This window comes from Rhinopithecus roxellana, chromosome 6 (genome assembly GCF_007565055.1).
Source record: "Rhinopithecus roxellana isolate Shanxi Qingling chromosome 6, ASM756505v1, whole genome shotgun sequence".
Classification (NCBI taxonomy): Eukaryota; Metazoa; Chordata; class Mammalia; order Primates; family Cercopithecidae; genus Rhinopithecus; species Rhinopithecus roxellana.
In genome coordinates this window covers 30,337,946-30,353,361 of record NC_044554.1, presented here as the reverse complement: position 1 = coordinate 30,353,361, position 15,416 = coordinate 30,337,946, and the positions used below count along the sequence as shown (strand labels likewise).

Sequence of the window (15,416 nt, the reverse complement as noted above, 5' to 3'; positions counted from 1 at the left end):
GCGGTGGCTCACGCCTGTAATCCCAGCACTTTGGGAGGCTGAGGCATGCGGATCATCTGAGGTTGGGAGTTTGAGACCCGCCTGACCTACATGGAGAAGCCTCATCTCTACTAAACATACAAAATTAGCCAGGTATGGTGGCACCTGCCTGTAATCCCAGCTACTTGGGAGGCTGAGGCAGGAGAATTGCTTGAACCCAGGAGGCGGAGGTTGTAGTGAGCCAAGATCACACCATTGCACTCCAGCCTGGGCAACAAGAGTGAAACTCCATCTCAAAAAAACAAAACAAAATGTAGGACATGTGAAATGTATTGGATATATATTTATCCAGCAAAATATAAAAACATAGGAATGATATATACCAAAACATGGTGGTGTTTGCTAGGGTAAGAGGAAGGAGTGGGATGAAAGAAGAGAACATAGTGCTTCACTTATAACCTGTAATATTTTATTTTCTCAAAAGTTGAGGGGGGCTATAGGTGGAATATGAGACAAGTGTGGGAATGCAGTAAGATCTGTCAAAACTGGGTCATGAGTATACAGTAGTTGCTTATTGTAATCCGTGATTCTCTGTACAATTGAAATAATGAATAAAAATTTTCATTGTTTTAAAATACAGTTCTTCGATTACTACCTAGATTGGTTGAGTATTTTATTAGATTTGGGAGCATTAGTATGTATTTATTTTACCTTTTAGATTTTCTGTGGTATATTTTGTTCATGTTTTCATAGAGATTCTTTTTTTTATTGCTTTAAATTACCTTAATTCATTAAAGATAGTTAGTTTAAGGTATTTCGTATTAATCTATAATTTTGAATTTGTTTATTTGTTTTTTTGAGACAGAGTCTTGCTCTGTCGCCCAGGCTGGAGTGCAGTGGCGCAATCTCGGCTTCCTGCAACCTCCACCTCCTGGGTTCATGCCATTCTCCTGCCTCAGCCTCCCAAGTAGCTGGGACTACAGGCGCGCACCACCACGCCCAGCTGATTTTTTTGTGTGTTTTTAGTAGAGACATGTTGTGGGAAGTCAGGGACCCCAAACAGACAGGATTTCACCGTGTTAGCCAGGATGGTCTCAATCTCCTGACCTCGTGATCCCCCCCATCTCGGCCTCCCAAAGTGCTGGGATTACAGGTGTGAGCCACCGCGCCCGGCCTGAATTCACTTTTTTGTATAACCTTACTTAGAAAGGGCCACTCCAACCTGAGAACAGATAAGTGTTCACATATATATTCTTGGTTTTACTGTTTTAGCTTGTATATTTTAAATCCTAATCCATTTGTAATATATTTTGGAATATAACATGGAATATTTAGAAATATCTTGCCTCACGCCATTTATTAGATAATCTTTTACCCACTGTCTTGACGTATCTTTATATAGTAAATTCTTAATTATACCAGAATATTGTTCTGTTCGGTTTTGTTGATCTTTCTGAGTATAAGTATCTCTCCGTTCATTTTAGTCAATTAATGATACACGCAGATAAGCTCGTTGTATTGAAAGGATACAGCAGAACGTGATGGTTCTCTGCCCTGCCCGTCCCCATCTTCTCATTCTCTGCGCTCCCCCTGCAGAGGCAGCTGTTTTGCAGTCAGCTGTCTCTGCTGTGGTTTATCCATCTCTGTATTTCTCAGTAGTGTGTGGACACTGCTGCCATTGACTGATAAGTTTTAGACGTCTATGACTATTGTAATACAAGGACTTGGCTCTCGAAGTCATTTTAAAATAAAGTTTGTGTTATTTCAATATTTAGAATGTGTGCCTCTGAAAAAGTTACAGCTGAGCATCATAACAGACAGTGCTTGTTGTTAGCTGTTTGCTTTTCCAGGAGTCAGTGATTGCATTTTCCTTTTGGGACAGTTTTCCACAAGGTCAGTCACACTAGACAATCTAAAAGGTCCAGATTTTTTTATTGGCAACCTCCCTCCTGGAATGTTCCCTTCTCCACCTTGGCAGTGTTGCTCTCAAGGCCTACCAAGAACCTTGTGAATGAGGCTTGTTGCCTTTTAGCTTTATGGATAGTGTGAATGGGATCTTTGTTCCACTCTAGTTTTTAACAGGTTTTGGTTGATATATTGGGAATGCATTGGTAATGAAATACAAGAAAATATGTTTATGTTAATGACCGTTAACGTCTGTGATATATGTTGGTTTCCTTAACTTCTCTCCAAGTCATGTTTATAACTACTGTACTAGTGTTCACCAGTCAAACCAAGCACGAGGCGCTGGAGTTCCTCCTTCTAAGTCGAAAAAGGGGCAGACACCTGGAGGAGCTCAGTTTGTTGGCCTGGAATTATATAAACGACTTAAGGAATTTTTGAAGAATTACTTGACAAATCTTCTTAAGGTAAGATGTTTCACATATACACTGAGTATTCATAACAGGATATTTTAAAAAGGAGTGAAATAGTGGTTCTAACTTGTTAAATCTTTCACTGTCATCTGTTATGTTTTAGACACTAATGTGGGTGACAGTGTTTTGCTATTGCATAGTCTTTTACCTACTGTGAATATGAAATCATCATAAACTATATTCTGGGGTTTTGTTTTTTCGAGATGGAGATCTCACTATGTTGCCTAGGCTGGATTTTTGATTTCCTGGGCTCAAGTGATCCTTCCACTTCAACTTCCTGAGTAGCTGAGACTCTGCAAATGCTTACCACTGTGCCCAGCTCATTCTGTTTTTTTAAATTAGAAAGATTTGATAACCTTTTAGCATAATAGTCCCTTCCTTAAGTTACCAACCATTTTGGATTTGGTTGTTAGAAATGATGAACTTTTTTATTTAAAGCAAATACGTATTCATATTACCTACATTTACTGTAAACCCAACGTGGGGTTCCCTGTCAGGTGTATAAATAATTGTAAGGTTATTCAGTCTTGGAAACCATGTTTTTCAAATGTGATCTTGCTCTTTACACATGGTTGTGAAGTATTTTTTTTTCTTTTCTTTTCCCTTTTTTTTTTTTTTTTTTTAAAGACAGGGTCTTGTTCTGTCACCCAGGCTGGAGTGCAGTAGTCCAATCGTAGGTCATTGCAGCCTCCAACTCCTGGGCTCAAACAATCCTCCCACTTTAGCCTTCTGAGTAGCTAGGACTACTGGTATGTACCACCATACCCAGCTCCCAGCTAATTTTTAAATCTTTTGTAGAATCAGGGTCTCTTTATGTTGCCCAGGCTGGTCTCCAACTCCTGGGCTCAAGCAGTCCTCCTGCCTCCGTCTCCCAAAGTGTTGGGATTACAGGTGTGAGCCACAGTGCCTGGTCATGACGTGTATTTCAAAACTGCTGTGAAGTTGTGCTCGTGACTAGGATGAGTTTCACTGTGAATATCCATTTCCTTCTAGCATAGGTCCCTCCCACTCCAAGCCTTTGGTTGGGCAGTGGTGGAGTCTTTTCCCCTTCATCTCCCGCCTTTTTCTTCCTTGGTCTTCATCCTTTGTAGCAAAGGCAGTGTGACTCCTTGTATCTAGCCACAAGATGAGCAAGTGGGTCCTTCATCTGGTTCTACACTGTCACAGAGTGAAGATGTCTATACTCTCAACCCAGGGAAATTTGCAGGAACTCTTCTGTGTATATATTTTAAATATTTTTGATTTACACAATGTGCAGAAATTTCTGCATGCTGCAAAATTGTTTTACCTAATTTATTTTTACAAGCTAATTGAAAACTTTAAAACATCACGCTAACAGACTGTATGTAGTTGGCTGGCCACAAGTTGTGACTAGTGTATTATTTTCATCTTCCTCACATGGTGTTTCTAAGGTCTTGCTGAAGCCACTGTTCTTTTTATTCATAACACATTGTAAAGTGAATGTTCTAATTAATTATTCTTTAGTACTAAAGTAAGAAACAGTGTATTGTGCTAAGTAATAATGTTGATGACCATGCCATCAGTGATATTTTTGCATTTTAAAAAGGTCAGGTACCATCAACCAAAATAGCTTAGCTTTACATTTTAAAGTTCATTTCATATTATTTAAATTTAAATGAACAAAAAATTATGTGTGTCGAGATGATCAGGTTTTTACGTGGCTTCTTCGGTCACTCGTGTACCTTATACAGTTGAAGCTTCAAGTTTGTCGTAGCCATTTAGTTTTCACTGAAGACACTGAGGCTCAGAGAAGCCAGTGGGCTCGCCCCAGCCCTTCCTGCAGCTGTTCCGCCCCCACCTTCCTCTTTCGTGCTTCTCTGCTCCACACACCTAAATGGCAGTGCTGCCATACAGTGCCATTAATGTTTTTAAAGGGTAAAGCTTACTTTGGAGATGCCGTTCATCCCTAAGAAAAAATTTCAAGTTAGTCTCCTTCAAATAAAAATTCGTGACTCGAGTTTTGGAAATCTGGATAAAAATAATTTTGGTAAATGCACATTTTCTTTATGAGGGCTTGTTAAAGAGGAAGTATTGTTATACTATCGTACTCACATTATTTTTATAGATTACCACAAAAAAGTGTTTTTATGGTTTTTAAGAAGGAAGAAGATACATTTAAAAATTGAATAGTATTAGCCTCGTTGTCTGAATTGCTGAGTAGGACATGTTGATTTGATTTCTTTTTTGGGGGGGAGGGGGGGCGGCAGAGTCTTGCTCTGTTGCCCAGGCTAGAGTGCAGTGGTAGGATCTTGGCTTACTGCAGCCTCCGTCTCCTGGGTTCAAGCGAGTCCCCTGCCTCAGCCTCCCGAATAGCTGGGACTACAGGCATGCACCATCACAGCCGGCTAACTTTTGTATTTTTAGCAGAGACAGGGTTTCACCATGTTGGCCAGGCTGGTCTTGAACTCCTGACCTCAAGTGATCTGCCCACCTCGGCCTCCCAAAGTGCTGGGATTACAGGTGTGAGCCACTGTACCTGGCCAAATTTTTTTTTAAACAAAATATTAAAAATACAGATGATTTTGAGGTAAATTTCTTAATAAAAAGGAATTACCTGCATATCAAATGTTCAGGGTACTTTTTTTTGAGTGTGGATATTTAATACCATGAAAAATGTTCCTGTTTAATTTGAGATGAAAGAATTGTTTTACTATATTCTTGTGAGTTTATTAGCATGTTTTTATATACAGAATAATTTAAAGAAGCCATCTAAAATCACATGTATCAATGTATTTTAATACAGTAGATGTTATTAACTTTTATTTTTAATTTATAATGTGACAAATTAGTCGTCTTAAAGCTTTAGTTAACTTGTTTTTAGGATGGAGAAGATTTGATGGATGAGAGTGTACTGAAATTCTACACTCAACAATGGGAAGATTATCGATTTTCAAGCAAAGTACTGAATGGAATTTGTGCCTACCTCAATAGACATTGGGTTCGCCGTGAATGTGACGAAGGACGAAAAGGAATATATGAAATCTATTCAGTAAGAGTTTTGTTTTAAATGTGTTTTTTAAAAATGATAAATTGTCTTTTAGTAAGAGAATCTAGGCAAATATTAAGCTTTTTTCAGAGTAGTAAACTAATTTTCATTGTTTTATCAATAAATGTCCCTTAAATATTTTTTAGCAAGAAAGTAGAAGAATGGGTAAATTGGAGTTCTAAAATACAATTTGTCCATTTCTGCATTTGCTTTTTAAAAATTTCTTCTTTAATTACCTGACCCTACCATCACAATTTGCATGGAACTGCATGAGTTTTCTCATTGAAAGTCCTGAGTCCTGGCAGTCCCAGGCAAATCAGGTGCCATACCTGAGGGCGAGCCCTGAGGATTAGCCCTCCCATGCTTTATAGTCTGGGAAACCCTGCTTCAGGGAGAGGACCCTGACTTAATTACTAAATCACCCTCATTAATATATGTTGCTTCAGTCAACAAAAGGGGTTTTTTTGTCCATTGGCTTTCAAAGTATGGTCCTGTATTTGTCTGTTTTCATAACTTCTGATAAAAAACTACCTGAGACTGGGTAATTTATAAAGAAAAGTTTAATGGGCTTAACAGTTCCACATGGCTGGGAAGGCCTCATAATCATGGCAGAAGGCACATCTTACATGGTGGCAGGCAAGACAGAATGAGAGCCAAGCAAAAGCAGAAACGCTTATAAAACCATCAGATCTCGTGAGACTTATTCACTACCATGAGAACAGTGTGGGGGAACCACCCCATGATTCAGTTCTCTCCCACTGAGTGCCTCCCGCAACATGTGGGAATTATGGGAGCTATAGTTCAAGGTGAGATTTGGGTGGGGGTGTAGCCAAACTGTATCAGGTCCCCAAACCTGCTCTGTCAGCATCACCTGGGGACTTGTTAGAAATGCACATTCTCAGGCCTCATCCTAGACTTAAAGAGAAACTCTGGAGATGGGGCCGAGCAATGTTTTACCAAGCTCTCCAGACAATTCTGATGCATGCTCCAGTTTGAGGACCAGTGTTCTAGAGCAATTAAGGGAGGACTCAGAAGCTCTCCAGACAATTCTGATGCATGCTCCAATTTGAGAACCAGTGTTCTACAGCAATTAAGGGAGGACCCAGAACAGTCTGTTCATAGAGTGTCAGATCAACACAGGCAGTGCCCTTTAAAACTAGTTTTGTTAAAATGTCAGATTCTACATAAAGGAGTTAATCACCATATCCAAGAATGTTGCTATAATAGCAATACTTTGTAGCTTCACTTTTGACAAATTTAAAAGAAAAACATAATGCTAGTTGCAGTGGCTCATGCTTGTAATCCTAGCACTTTGGGAGACCGAGACAGGAGACCAGCCCGGGCAGCATAATGAGACCTACAAAAATGTGTATCCAGGCATGGTGACGCACCTATAGTCCCAGCCACACATGAGGCTGAGGTGGGAGGATCGCTTGAGCCCAGGAGGTGGAGGGTGCAGTTAGCCATGATCCTACCACTGGACTCTACCCTGAGTGACAGAGTGAGAGCCTGTCTAAAGAAAAAAAAGAAAAGGGCCGGGCGCGGTGGCTGACGCCTGTAATCCCAGCACTTTGGGAGGCCAAGGCGGGCGGATCACGAGGTCAGGAGATTGAGACCATCCCATCCCGGCTCACACAGTGAAACCCCGTCTCTATTAAAAATACAAAATATTAGCTGGGCGAGGTTGCGGGCGCCTGTAGTCCCAGCTACTCAGGAGGCTGAGGCAGGAGAATGGCGTGAACCCAGGAGGCGGAGCTTGCACTGAGCTGAGATTGCGCCAATGCACTCCAGCCTGGGCGACAGAGCGAGACTCCGTCTCAAAAAAAAAAAGAAAAGAAAAGAAAGAAAAGCATAATGTATCCTGGATGCATGACTTGTTTTTATTGTTTGTGTAGCTCCAGTTTCTATACCAAAATTGTTAATTGCTTCATAATGATACTTTGCTATGTAGTTAATCTGGTTCTAACAAAACTTTCTAGGTTTAGTTGTTTGATTTGGGGTTTTTGTGCTTCCCCTTTAACATTTTGTTTATTTTTTAACTGACAAAAATGTGTACACCATGCCTTTTTGACATATGTGTGTATTGTGGAATAGCTCATGGGATTTCTTTTCTTTTTCACGTATAAATGCTTTCTTGAGACTCAAAAGTTGTTAGTATAGGAATCAGGATGATATTGGTTCATTTCCTTTTGGAAACCTGCTTGACCTAAATGTGTACCCTACAGTAACATCACAGACTCCTAAAAATCATGACGGTTTTTAAACTTTTCCTATACTGTTTTCAACAACAGTTAAAGAAAATATACAGAAAGAAGTTGAGCTGACAAATGTCTGTGCTTGGATACCTCTTGACGTTGTTGGCTCTTGAGAGTGGTTTTCTGATTTCGTCATGATAGCAGATTTTGACCAACTTGTAATCTAGAAATTGTGATGAAGTAACTTGAGATTTAGATGATTTCCTATGACTTCAGTCTTGGAAAAACATAGTAAAAGTATAGACATTTTGTACTTTTTTTTCTCCAGCTTGCATTGGTGACTTGGCGAGACTGTCTGTTCAGGCCACTGAATAAACAGGTACCTACTGGTGTGAGCGTGTGCATGTTCCTTTTAAAATCCCTCCACAGTTTCGTTGCTTAGCCTTTGTCTGCTCACTCCTTTGCATTATCCCATCTTACATTCTTTAATGGCTGTGAATGTTTAAGGGATATGTAGTAATATATTATCATATTCTATAACCTGTGTAATGTTTTTCTACATCCTTTCTAAAGGTAACAAATGCTGTTTTAAAGCTGATTGAAAAGGAAAGGAATGGTGAAACCATCAATACAAGATTGATTAGTGGAGTTGTACAGTCTTACGGTAAATAATTTCCCTTTAGTTTATTCAAAGTTTCCACATCAAATGGCAATTATGACAATGCTCTAACAGATTTCACTTTAAAATATTTTCATATTATAAAGGACATTGTTAGCATTTACGAAGGTACTTCTCTTTCTTTTTAAGTCAGTGTGACTTTGTTTTTATCCAACATAAAAGCTGTTTGATCCGTGTGCCTTAAGGAAATTTTGATGAAATAGACATTTTAATTATTTTCTTTTCTGGTCTCGTAGTGGATTACTGGACATGTTAGAGTGTGAGCTCAATGATAACCAGAAATCTATATCAGCTTGAAAAATTGAGATTGAGAAACTGATAAAGTAATACAATGTCTTAAAAACTTGGGTAGCATTGTATTTCTTTGCAAATTTAACATTAGTTATTTTTATCGCTTTTGGAAATATAAAAGTTCTCTAAAGGAACTTCATCATAATTTTGAAGCATACCTGGCCATGGGTCAGAATTACTTGCTATTTATACATCTTGGATTTTTTTCCTTTTTTATTTTATTGAAAGAGTGTACTTTAATACTAGTGAGTAAGAGTTACTTATGTCCTGCCATTTCACATTTACCTTTTAAACATAACTTAAACTGAATGCTACACCTAAGTATATTCTGTGAAATATAACCAAAAAAATAGGGTAATTGAAATATAGCTCATATTCATTTCTAGTGGAATTGGGGCTGAATGAAGATGATGCATTTGCAAAGGGCCCTACGTTAACAGTGTATAAAGAATCCTTTGAATCTCAATTTTTGGCTGACACAGAGAGATTTTATACCAGAGAGAGTACTGAATTCTTGCAGCAGAACCCAGTTACTGAATATATGAAAAAGGTAAGCTTAAATATAGTACTTTAAGTAGACTTAAGTTAAAGTCATTGCTACTCAAGTGAGTTCTTTTTAGCATATACAGCTTTCTTTACAAGTCATTTGTTGGGCATTGTTTTTCTGTAGTGTCTTCATCAGGTGCAAGTGCTTCTCCTAATTCTCCAAGGAGCTTCTATAAATTAATTTGGTAATCATTACTAAGAGTTCTCCTTGCTGTTCTAAGGATATAACCATAATAGCTACATGACTTTTTAAACTGTTTATCCTAGAATGTGGATTTATATATAATGGGCATAACAGTCACGTCAATGAGAAAATTTTAAGAAACAAATATTCTCAGATTTGCAAACTTTAAGCTTTTCCTTTTTTGCTTCTAAAATACCCCTAAGAATCTGTTACATGGCTTTCAGGATTATATTAGATGAAAGGTTCTTCTGAAACTAGGATTTAAATTCTAATATGAGAGGATGGCTATCGTCCCACTTCAGCCTCCAGAAGTAATGGGATTAGAGGCATGAGCCACCACACTCAGCTAATTGTTTTATTTTTGTAGAGATAGGTTGCCCAGGTTGGTCTCAAACTCTTGGCTCAAGTGATCCTGCCACCTGGGCCTCCCAAATTGCTGGGATTACAGATGTGAGTAACCATGGCCCGCTGATAATAAAGATCTAGTAGAATTACTACTCTTTGTTCTCTTTCTTAGAAATACAGATATCCTGGCTAGGCGCAGTGGCTCACGCCTGTAATCCCAGCACTTTGGGAGGCCGAGGCAGGTGGATCACCTGAGGTCAGGAGTTTGAGACCAGCCTGACCAACGTGGTGAAACCCCGTTTCTACTAAAAATACAAAAAAATTTAGCCGGGCGTGGTGGCACAAACCTGTAGTCCCAGCTATTCAGGAGGCTGAGGCAGGTGAATCACTTGAACCTGGGAGGCGGAGGTTGCAGTGAGCCGAGATTGTGCCACTGCCCTCCAGCCTGGATGACAGAGCGAGACTCCGTCTCAAAAAAAAAAGAAGAGAAATATAGACATCCTGGATTTAGACTCTAAGGAATGACATAGGTCTGGAGTCAGCAAACTTATCTTGTAAAGGGCTAGATAGGAAATACTTTCGGCTTTGTGAGCTATGTGATCTCTTTTGCAGCTGTTCAACTCTGCTCTTGCAGCACAGAGCAGCCAGTGGGATATGTACACCAGTGAGTGTGGCCGGGTTCCAATAAAGCTTTATTTACAGAAAAAGGCAGGCAGGCCGAATTTGGCCTACAGGCTACGATTTGCTGATGCTTGACCTAGCTATACTAGTACAGTGGTCCCCAACCCTTTTGGCATCATGGACGGCGGTGGGGGGAAGAAGGGGGATGATTTGGGGATGAAACTGTTCCACCTCAGATCAAAGGAGTGCGCAACGTAGATCCCTCACATGCATAGTTCACAATAGGGTTCGAGCTCCTATGAGAATCTAATGCTGCCCCTGATCTGACAGGAGGCAGAGCTCAGGTGGTAATACTCACTCATCTGCTGGTCACCTCCTGTTATGCGGCCCAGTTCCTAACAGGCCACAGAGCCATACTGGCCCACAGCCCAGCATTTGAGGACCCTTGTACTCGGAGATCTCCAGGAGTCTGGATCTTTGCAAGCCTGACACCTGCTTGCCCTTTATTCCCTGTTCACTTGGAGCATGAATGGACTGCGGAATCTCTTTTCCCTAAGCTGAGATAGAAAGTCAATTAAAAGCAACAGCTCTGCTCTAACCTCATAGAGAAAGTTCTGTCTGGTTTGTTTGTGGTGACCTGAATGTGTTTTCCTATAGGAGATAGTGGTTATAAATGGGCTTAGAAGTTTGAAGTTGAAAGTCCTTGACAAATTTCTGCTATCTCAAAATTTAACGAAAACGGAACTATTCAGAGTATTATACTTGGAATATTAATAGTTCCTTGTGTAGAATGGTGGGCTAAATTGACTTTTGTATGCTGATCTGGAACCTAACCAGCTCACCTAGAGTTTCAAACAACTGCCTAACAAATGAACTTTTGAAACATAATCTGTTTTGAATGTTAGCATTGCCTGTTATTTCATTGTTTAATATGACAGTGTTGTATTCCTAAACACTTCTCTTATTAAACTCTGCTGTATGTGGTGATTCTTTTAAAACTTTATGTCCCTAAAGACCTCTTATCCAGATGCACATCCATGACAGTGGTGCGAGCCTGTTCTTTTTATGGGTTGATTAGAGGATTGTGGTCATCTCCTTTGTCCACACTTATGACGTAGTAGTGCTCTAGGGCAAGGAAACCAGTGTGTTAGGCTAGAACTACGGAAGCACTCCCAGAACAGGTCAATCTGTTTTGAAAACCAGGCCTGACACCAAAGACAGTTGAGAAGCAAGGATTTCCAATGGCCTGGATGTGTCCAATCCAGCATGAGCCCTGCCTTCAAGGAAGCAGTGTGCTTCCTACATCCTGGTTCCCATACAGGGGATTCATTTCTAGAGGAGTTAAAGGTTTGGCCCAAATCCACCTGGATCACACCAAACACAACTTCCATCACATTCTGAAAGTTGATAATGCGGAGAGTCTATAAGCATAAGATTGGAATTTGACCATGTAATTCTGCTCTCATCCTATAGTCTTGCATCTCAAACTGTGCTATGAGTCTAGTTTTAAATCCCCACCCTACCATTTATTAGGGGGCTGACCTTAATGCTTCTGTTCTTCAATTTCCTTATCTGTAAAATGTGAATAATAATAATAGGTAATAGTGCGGATTAAGTGAGCTTTATATTTACAAATTTTCACATGAGGTATTTATTTGTTAAAAGGTGCTAAGAATGGTGTGTGGCAAAGAGCAAGGCTAATGTATTTGGTATTACAAATATATATCCCACAAAACCTCCAGTGTATGCCTGGGAGGATGCAAAACCACAGGATAAAGGGTGGCAAATCGTACTTAATAACTTAGGGAACAATTATGTTTACATTACAACAAACATTCTATCAGGAAATATAACAACATTGAGATAAAACATGACCCTTCAAGAAATACTGTGAAAATTCTAGCCAGTTGAGAGCAGTTCAGATTCCCTGGGTTTGTGTTCACTTTTCTCTATTAGGAGTGTTTTAGAGGAAACATCTGGAATATTTGGCTTGTCTTTCCAAGGATGGCTTTGAAGAGTGAACCATGTTAGTGTTTCTGAAAGATTTGACTGTCTCATACGATTGAGACTGATCTGAGCCATAGAATCTCTGTATGACTAGATTTCTAATGTCAATTTTTAAAAACTTTAAAAAAATACCATACTTCATTAATGTGCTTGTCTTTTTTGGTTTTTATTTTCCTTTTGTTTTTACTGAGAACAAATCCTCGTTGAAGTAATAAAGGCCATCTTTAATTGCGTATTTTATTTAGTCATTTGAATTTGACCTTGGTGTTCTAATGTAACAGTCTGCCAAGTACAGTGATGATCAGGAGCCTATTTGACTTGAAATCAATAGAGAACCTAAATGACTGTCCTTTCTGAAACCTGATGACAATACCTACAACCTTGGTTTCTTTGCCAGTATATAAAATAAGCTAGTGTTGAGGCCCCTCGGCCATGAATGTTTCTGTAATCACCTAGGTACCTGTTCACTCTTCGTGCCCCTCAGCCCCTGCAGGAAGGGTCTGTAGACTAAGAGGTAGAGAGCTTTGCCTCTCAGAGGATGAATCAGCAATGGCATCAAAGCCTCATCTTTCATCTGGGAAGGGGTAAAAGTATGTTTTGCTGCCTGAGATAATCGATTATGTTCTTCCAAGAAAGAGTTTTAACTTAAAACAGAAAAAGGGGTGCTGTTTGGTTTGCATGTTCCATATTCCACCAGCTTTAGGTTCTTGAATTATCAGTGTTAGTGGAACATTAGATATGAAGCAGCATTTATTGTTTTAAAATAGCTTTGTAATCAGAAAAACGAAATTACACATTAACTGTAGACTTTTTGGAAAATATAAATAACATAAACCTACAAGCCTGGGGCACTGTTGCTGATTATATAAACCACATTGGAATCATGGTATAGGTTTTTTGTGTCTTGTTCACTAATGATTTGTTATTAGTAGTTGGTGTTTATTTTAGTGGGTAATGATATTTCATTAACTGAACATACAATAACTCTCATTGGAAATGCAATAACTTCAAGCTTTTTTCTATTTCTTCACTTATGAGTTGTCTTCTCTTCCTCGTGTTTTTATTTGGAGGTACTCACTGCTTTGCTGGAGATCATTGTATATTAAGAATATTGACCTTTTGATACGTACTACAGATATTTTCCAAGTTTATTTTTCACATTTAGCTATTTAGAATGTGTAATAAGGTTCTGACTTAGGTGGTTTAAACAAGTGTCCCATTATTATTAGTTCTTGATAGTACAAGTCCCACCCAATCATTTTTTCATTTTATGTTTTCTTGGCTCTTGAGTATTGATTCATTACCAGTTGAATTTTTCCAGATTTCTCCAAAATTATACTGAATTTGAAAATCTGGGCAAGGCACGGTAGCTGGACAGCCTATAATCCCAGAACTTTGGGAAGCCGAGGCAGGAGAATTGCTTGAAGCCAGGAGTTTGAGACCAGCCTGAGCAACATAGTAAGACCTTGTCTCTAGAAAAAATTAAAAAGTTAGCCGGGTGTGGCGGCTTGCACCTGCAGTCCCAGCTACAGAGGAGGCTGAGGCAGGAGGATCACTTGAGCCCAGGAGTTTGAAGCTGCAGTGAGCTGTGATTATGCCACTACACTCCAGCCTGGGAGACAGGGCCAAGATCCTGTCTCTGAAAATAATATATTTTTTTAAAAAAATCATTTTGGAGAGTATTGGCATTTTTATAATTCAAAATATAATTCTCTTTATTCAGATCACCTGAAAAATTTATTGAAATTTCTTCCTTGCTTTGATAATTTAGTAGTTTCTCTTTAAATTTTTGAAAAGTCTGATTTCTGATGATGATTTCCATGTAATCACTTCAGGGCTTATATTTGTGTGACTCTTGGCTTCAAGTAGTTTTTAATCTAAAGTAGCACATCTTAGTATCTGCACAGAAGATGCATTCATTTCTTAGAGTGGCAGAGACATTACCTCAAAAAGATAAAATACCACTCTCTGAGGGTTCAAATGGATGTAAAACATTTGAACTGTTAATAATGATGATGTTGTTAGGGCACTTAAAAAGGAAGTTTGAAATGGAAATACATATTGCAGAGAAAATGGCAGACATCAGTGGCTGTTTAAATATGGTTGTTTACTGTAAAATCAAAGAACTTTTTCCTTTTTCTTTCTTTCTGTTTTTTGAGACAGAGTCTTGCTCTGTTGCCCAGGCTGAAATGCAGCAGCACGATCATAGCTCACTATATCCTTTAACTCCTAGGCTCAAGCCATCCTCCTGCCTCAGCCTCCTGAGTAGCTAGGAAGGACTACAGGTGCATGCCACACCTGGCTAATTTTTTTTTTAGAGACAGGGTCGCACTGTGTTTCCCAGGCTGGTCTCAAAATCCTGGCCTCAAGCAATCCTCCTGCCTCAGCTACCCAAAATGCTGGGATTTCAGGTGTGAGCCATCATGCCCAGCCCTCCCTTATTTTCTTAATCGTAGTTTATTAGAGCTGGCATGTGAATTTAATTTGCCATTATTCAATTTCCTTTAATTTACATATTAAAGAATTGTAACAGTTCTTTACCAATGAATCAAAACCATTCACTTGAATTCATTTTCTGCAGGCAGAGGCTCGTCTGCTTGAGGAACAACGAAGAGTTCAGGTTTACCTTCATGAAAGCACACAAGATGAATTAGCAAGGAAATGTGAACAAGTCCTCATTGAAAAACACTTGGAAATTTTCCACACAGAATTTCAGAATTTATTGGATGCTGACAAAAATGAAGGTGAGCCACAAGACTCATAAAACGTAGGTGTTTATTATTATCTGCTGTTTTGACATTGCTTGAGATTCTAGACTCTCAAGTCAACGGCATTACTTGCCCATGTCAGTCATTCTTAAAAAGATGCATGTGTTTGTACATCGTTATGTACCGATTTCAGACTTCTGCAGAGCATGTTGGTTTGACTTGAGGGAAGAGTGTATTTAGAGTATGACTTGCTGCATACACTTTAGCATTAAATGATGCTACCCTAAGATTTTTATTGACTGTTCTTCCTTTAAAAATTCTCTAAAATGAGGAGACCGTCATCTTATATTTCCCTTAACCACTGCCATGTTTTACCTGGGGCATGTTAGGAGCTCAGTAAAAGACTGAAGTTTGGGTTTTTCTTCTGTGGTCCTCACAAAGTAACCGTATGCTATATACATGTCTTAAATGAAGAATTT

The 15,416-nt window shown here is 39.1% G+C and overlaps 1 protein-coding gene across 2 annotated transcripts in view; it reads left to right on the top strand.

Moving 5' to 3' along the window:
• CUL1 (cullin 1) overlaps window positions 1–15,416 on the top strand; it is a 103,287-nt gene that overhangs the window by 54,454 nt on the left and 33,417 nt on the right. For both annotated transcript variants that reach the window (XM_030932304.1, XM_030932303.1), the window contains exons 3-8: window positions 2,174–2,348; window positions 5,197–5,364; window positions 7,885–7,935; window positions 8,130–8,220; window positions 8,913–9,076; window positions 14,811–14,973. In XM_030932304.1, coding sequence (XP_030788164.1) covers window positions 2,174–2,348; window positions 5,197–5,364; window positions 7,885–7,935; window positions 8,130–8,220; window positions 8,913–9,076; window positions 14,811–14,973 — 812 coding nt within the window. The remainder of the gene's footprint in view (window positions 1–2,173; window positions 2,349–5,196; window positions 5,365–7,884; window positions 7,936–8,129; window positions 8,221–8,912; window positions 9,077–14,810; window positions 14,974–15,416) is intronic.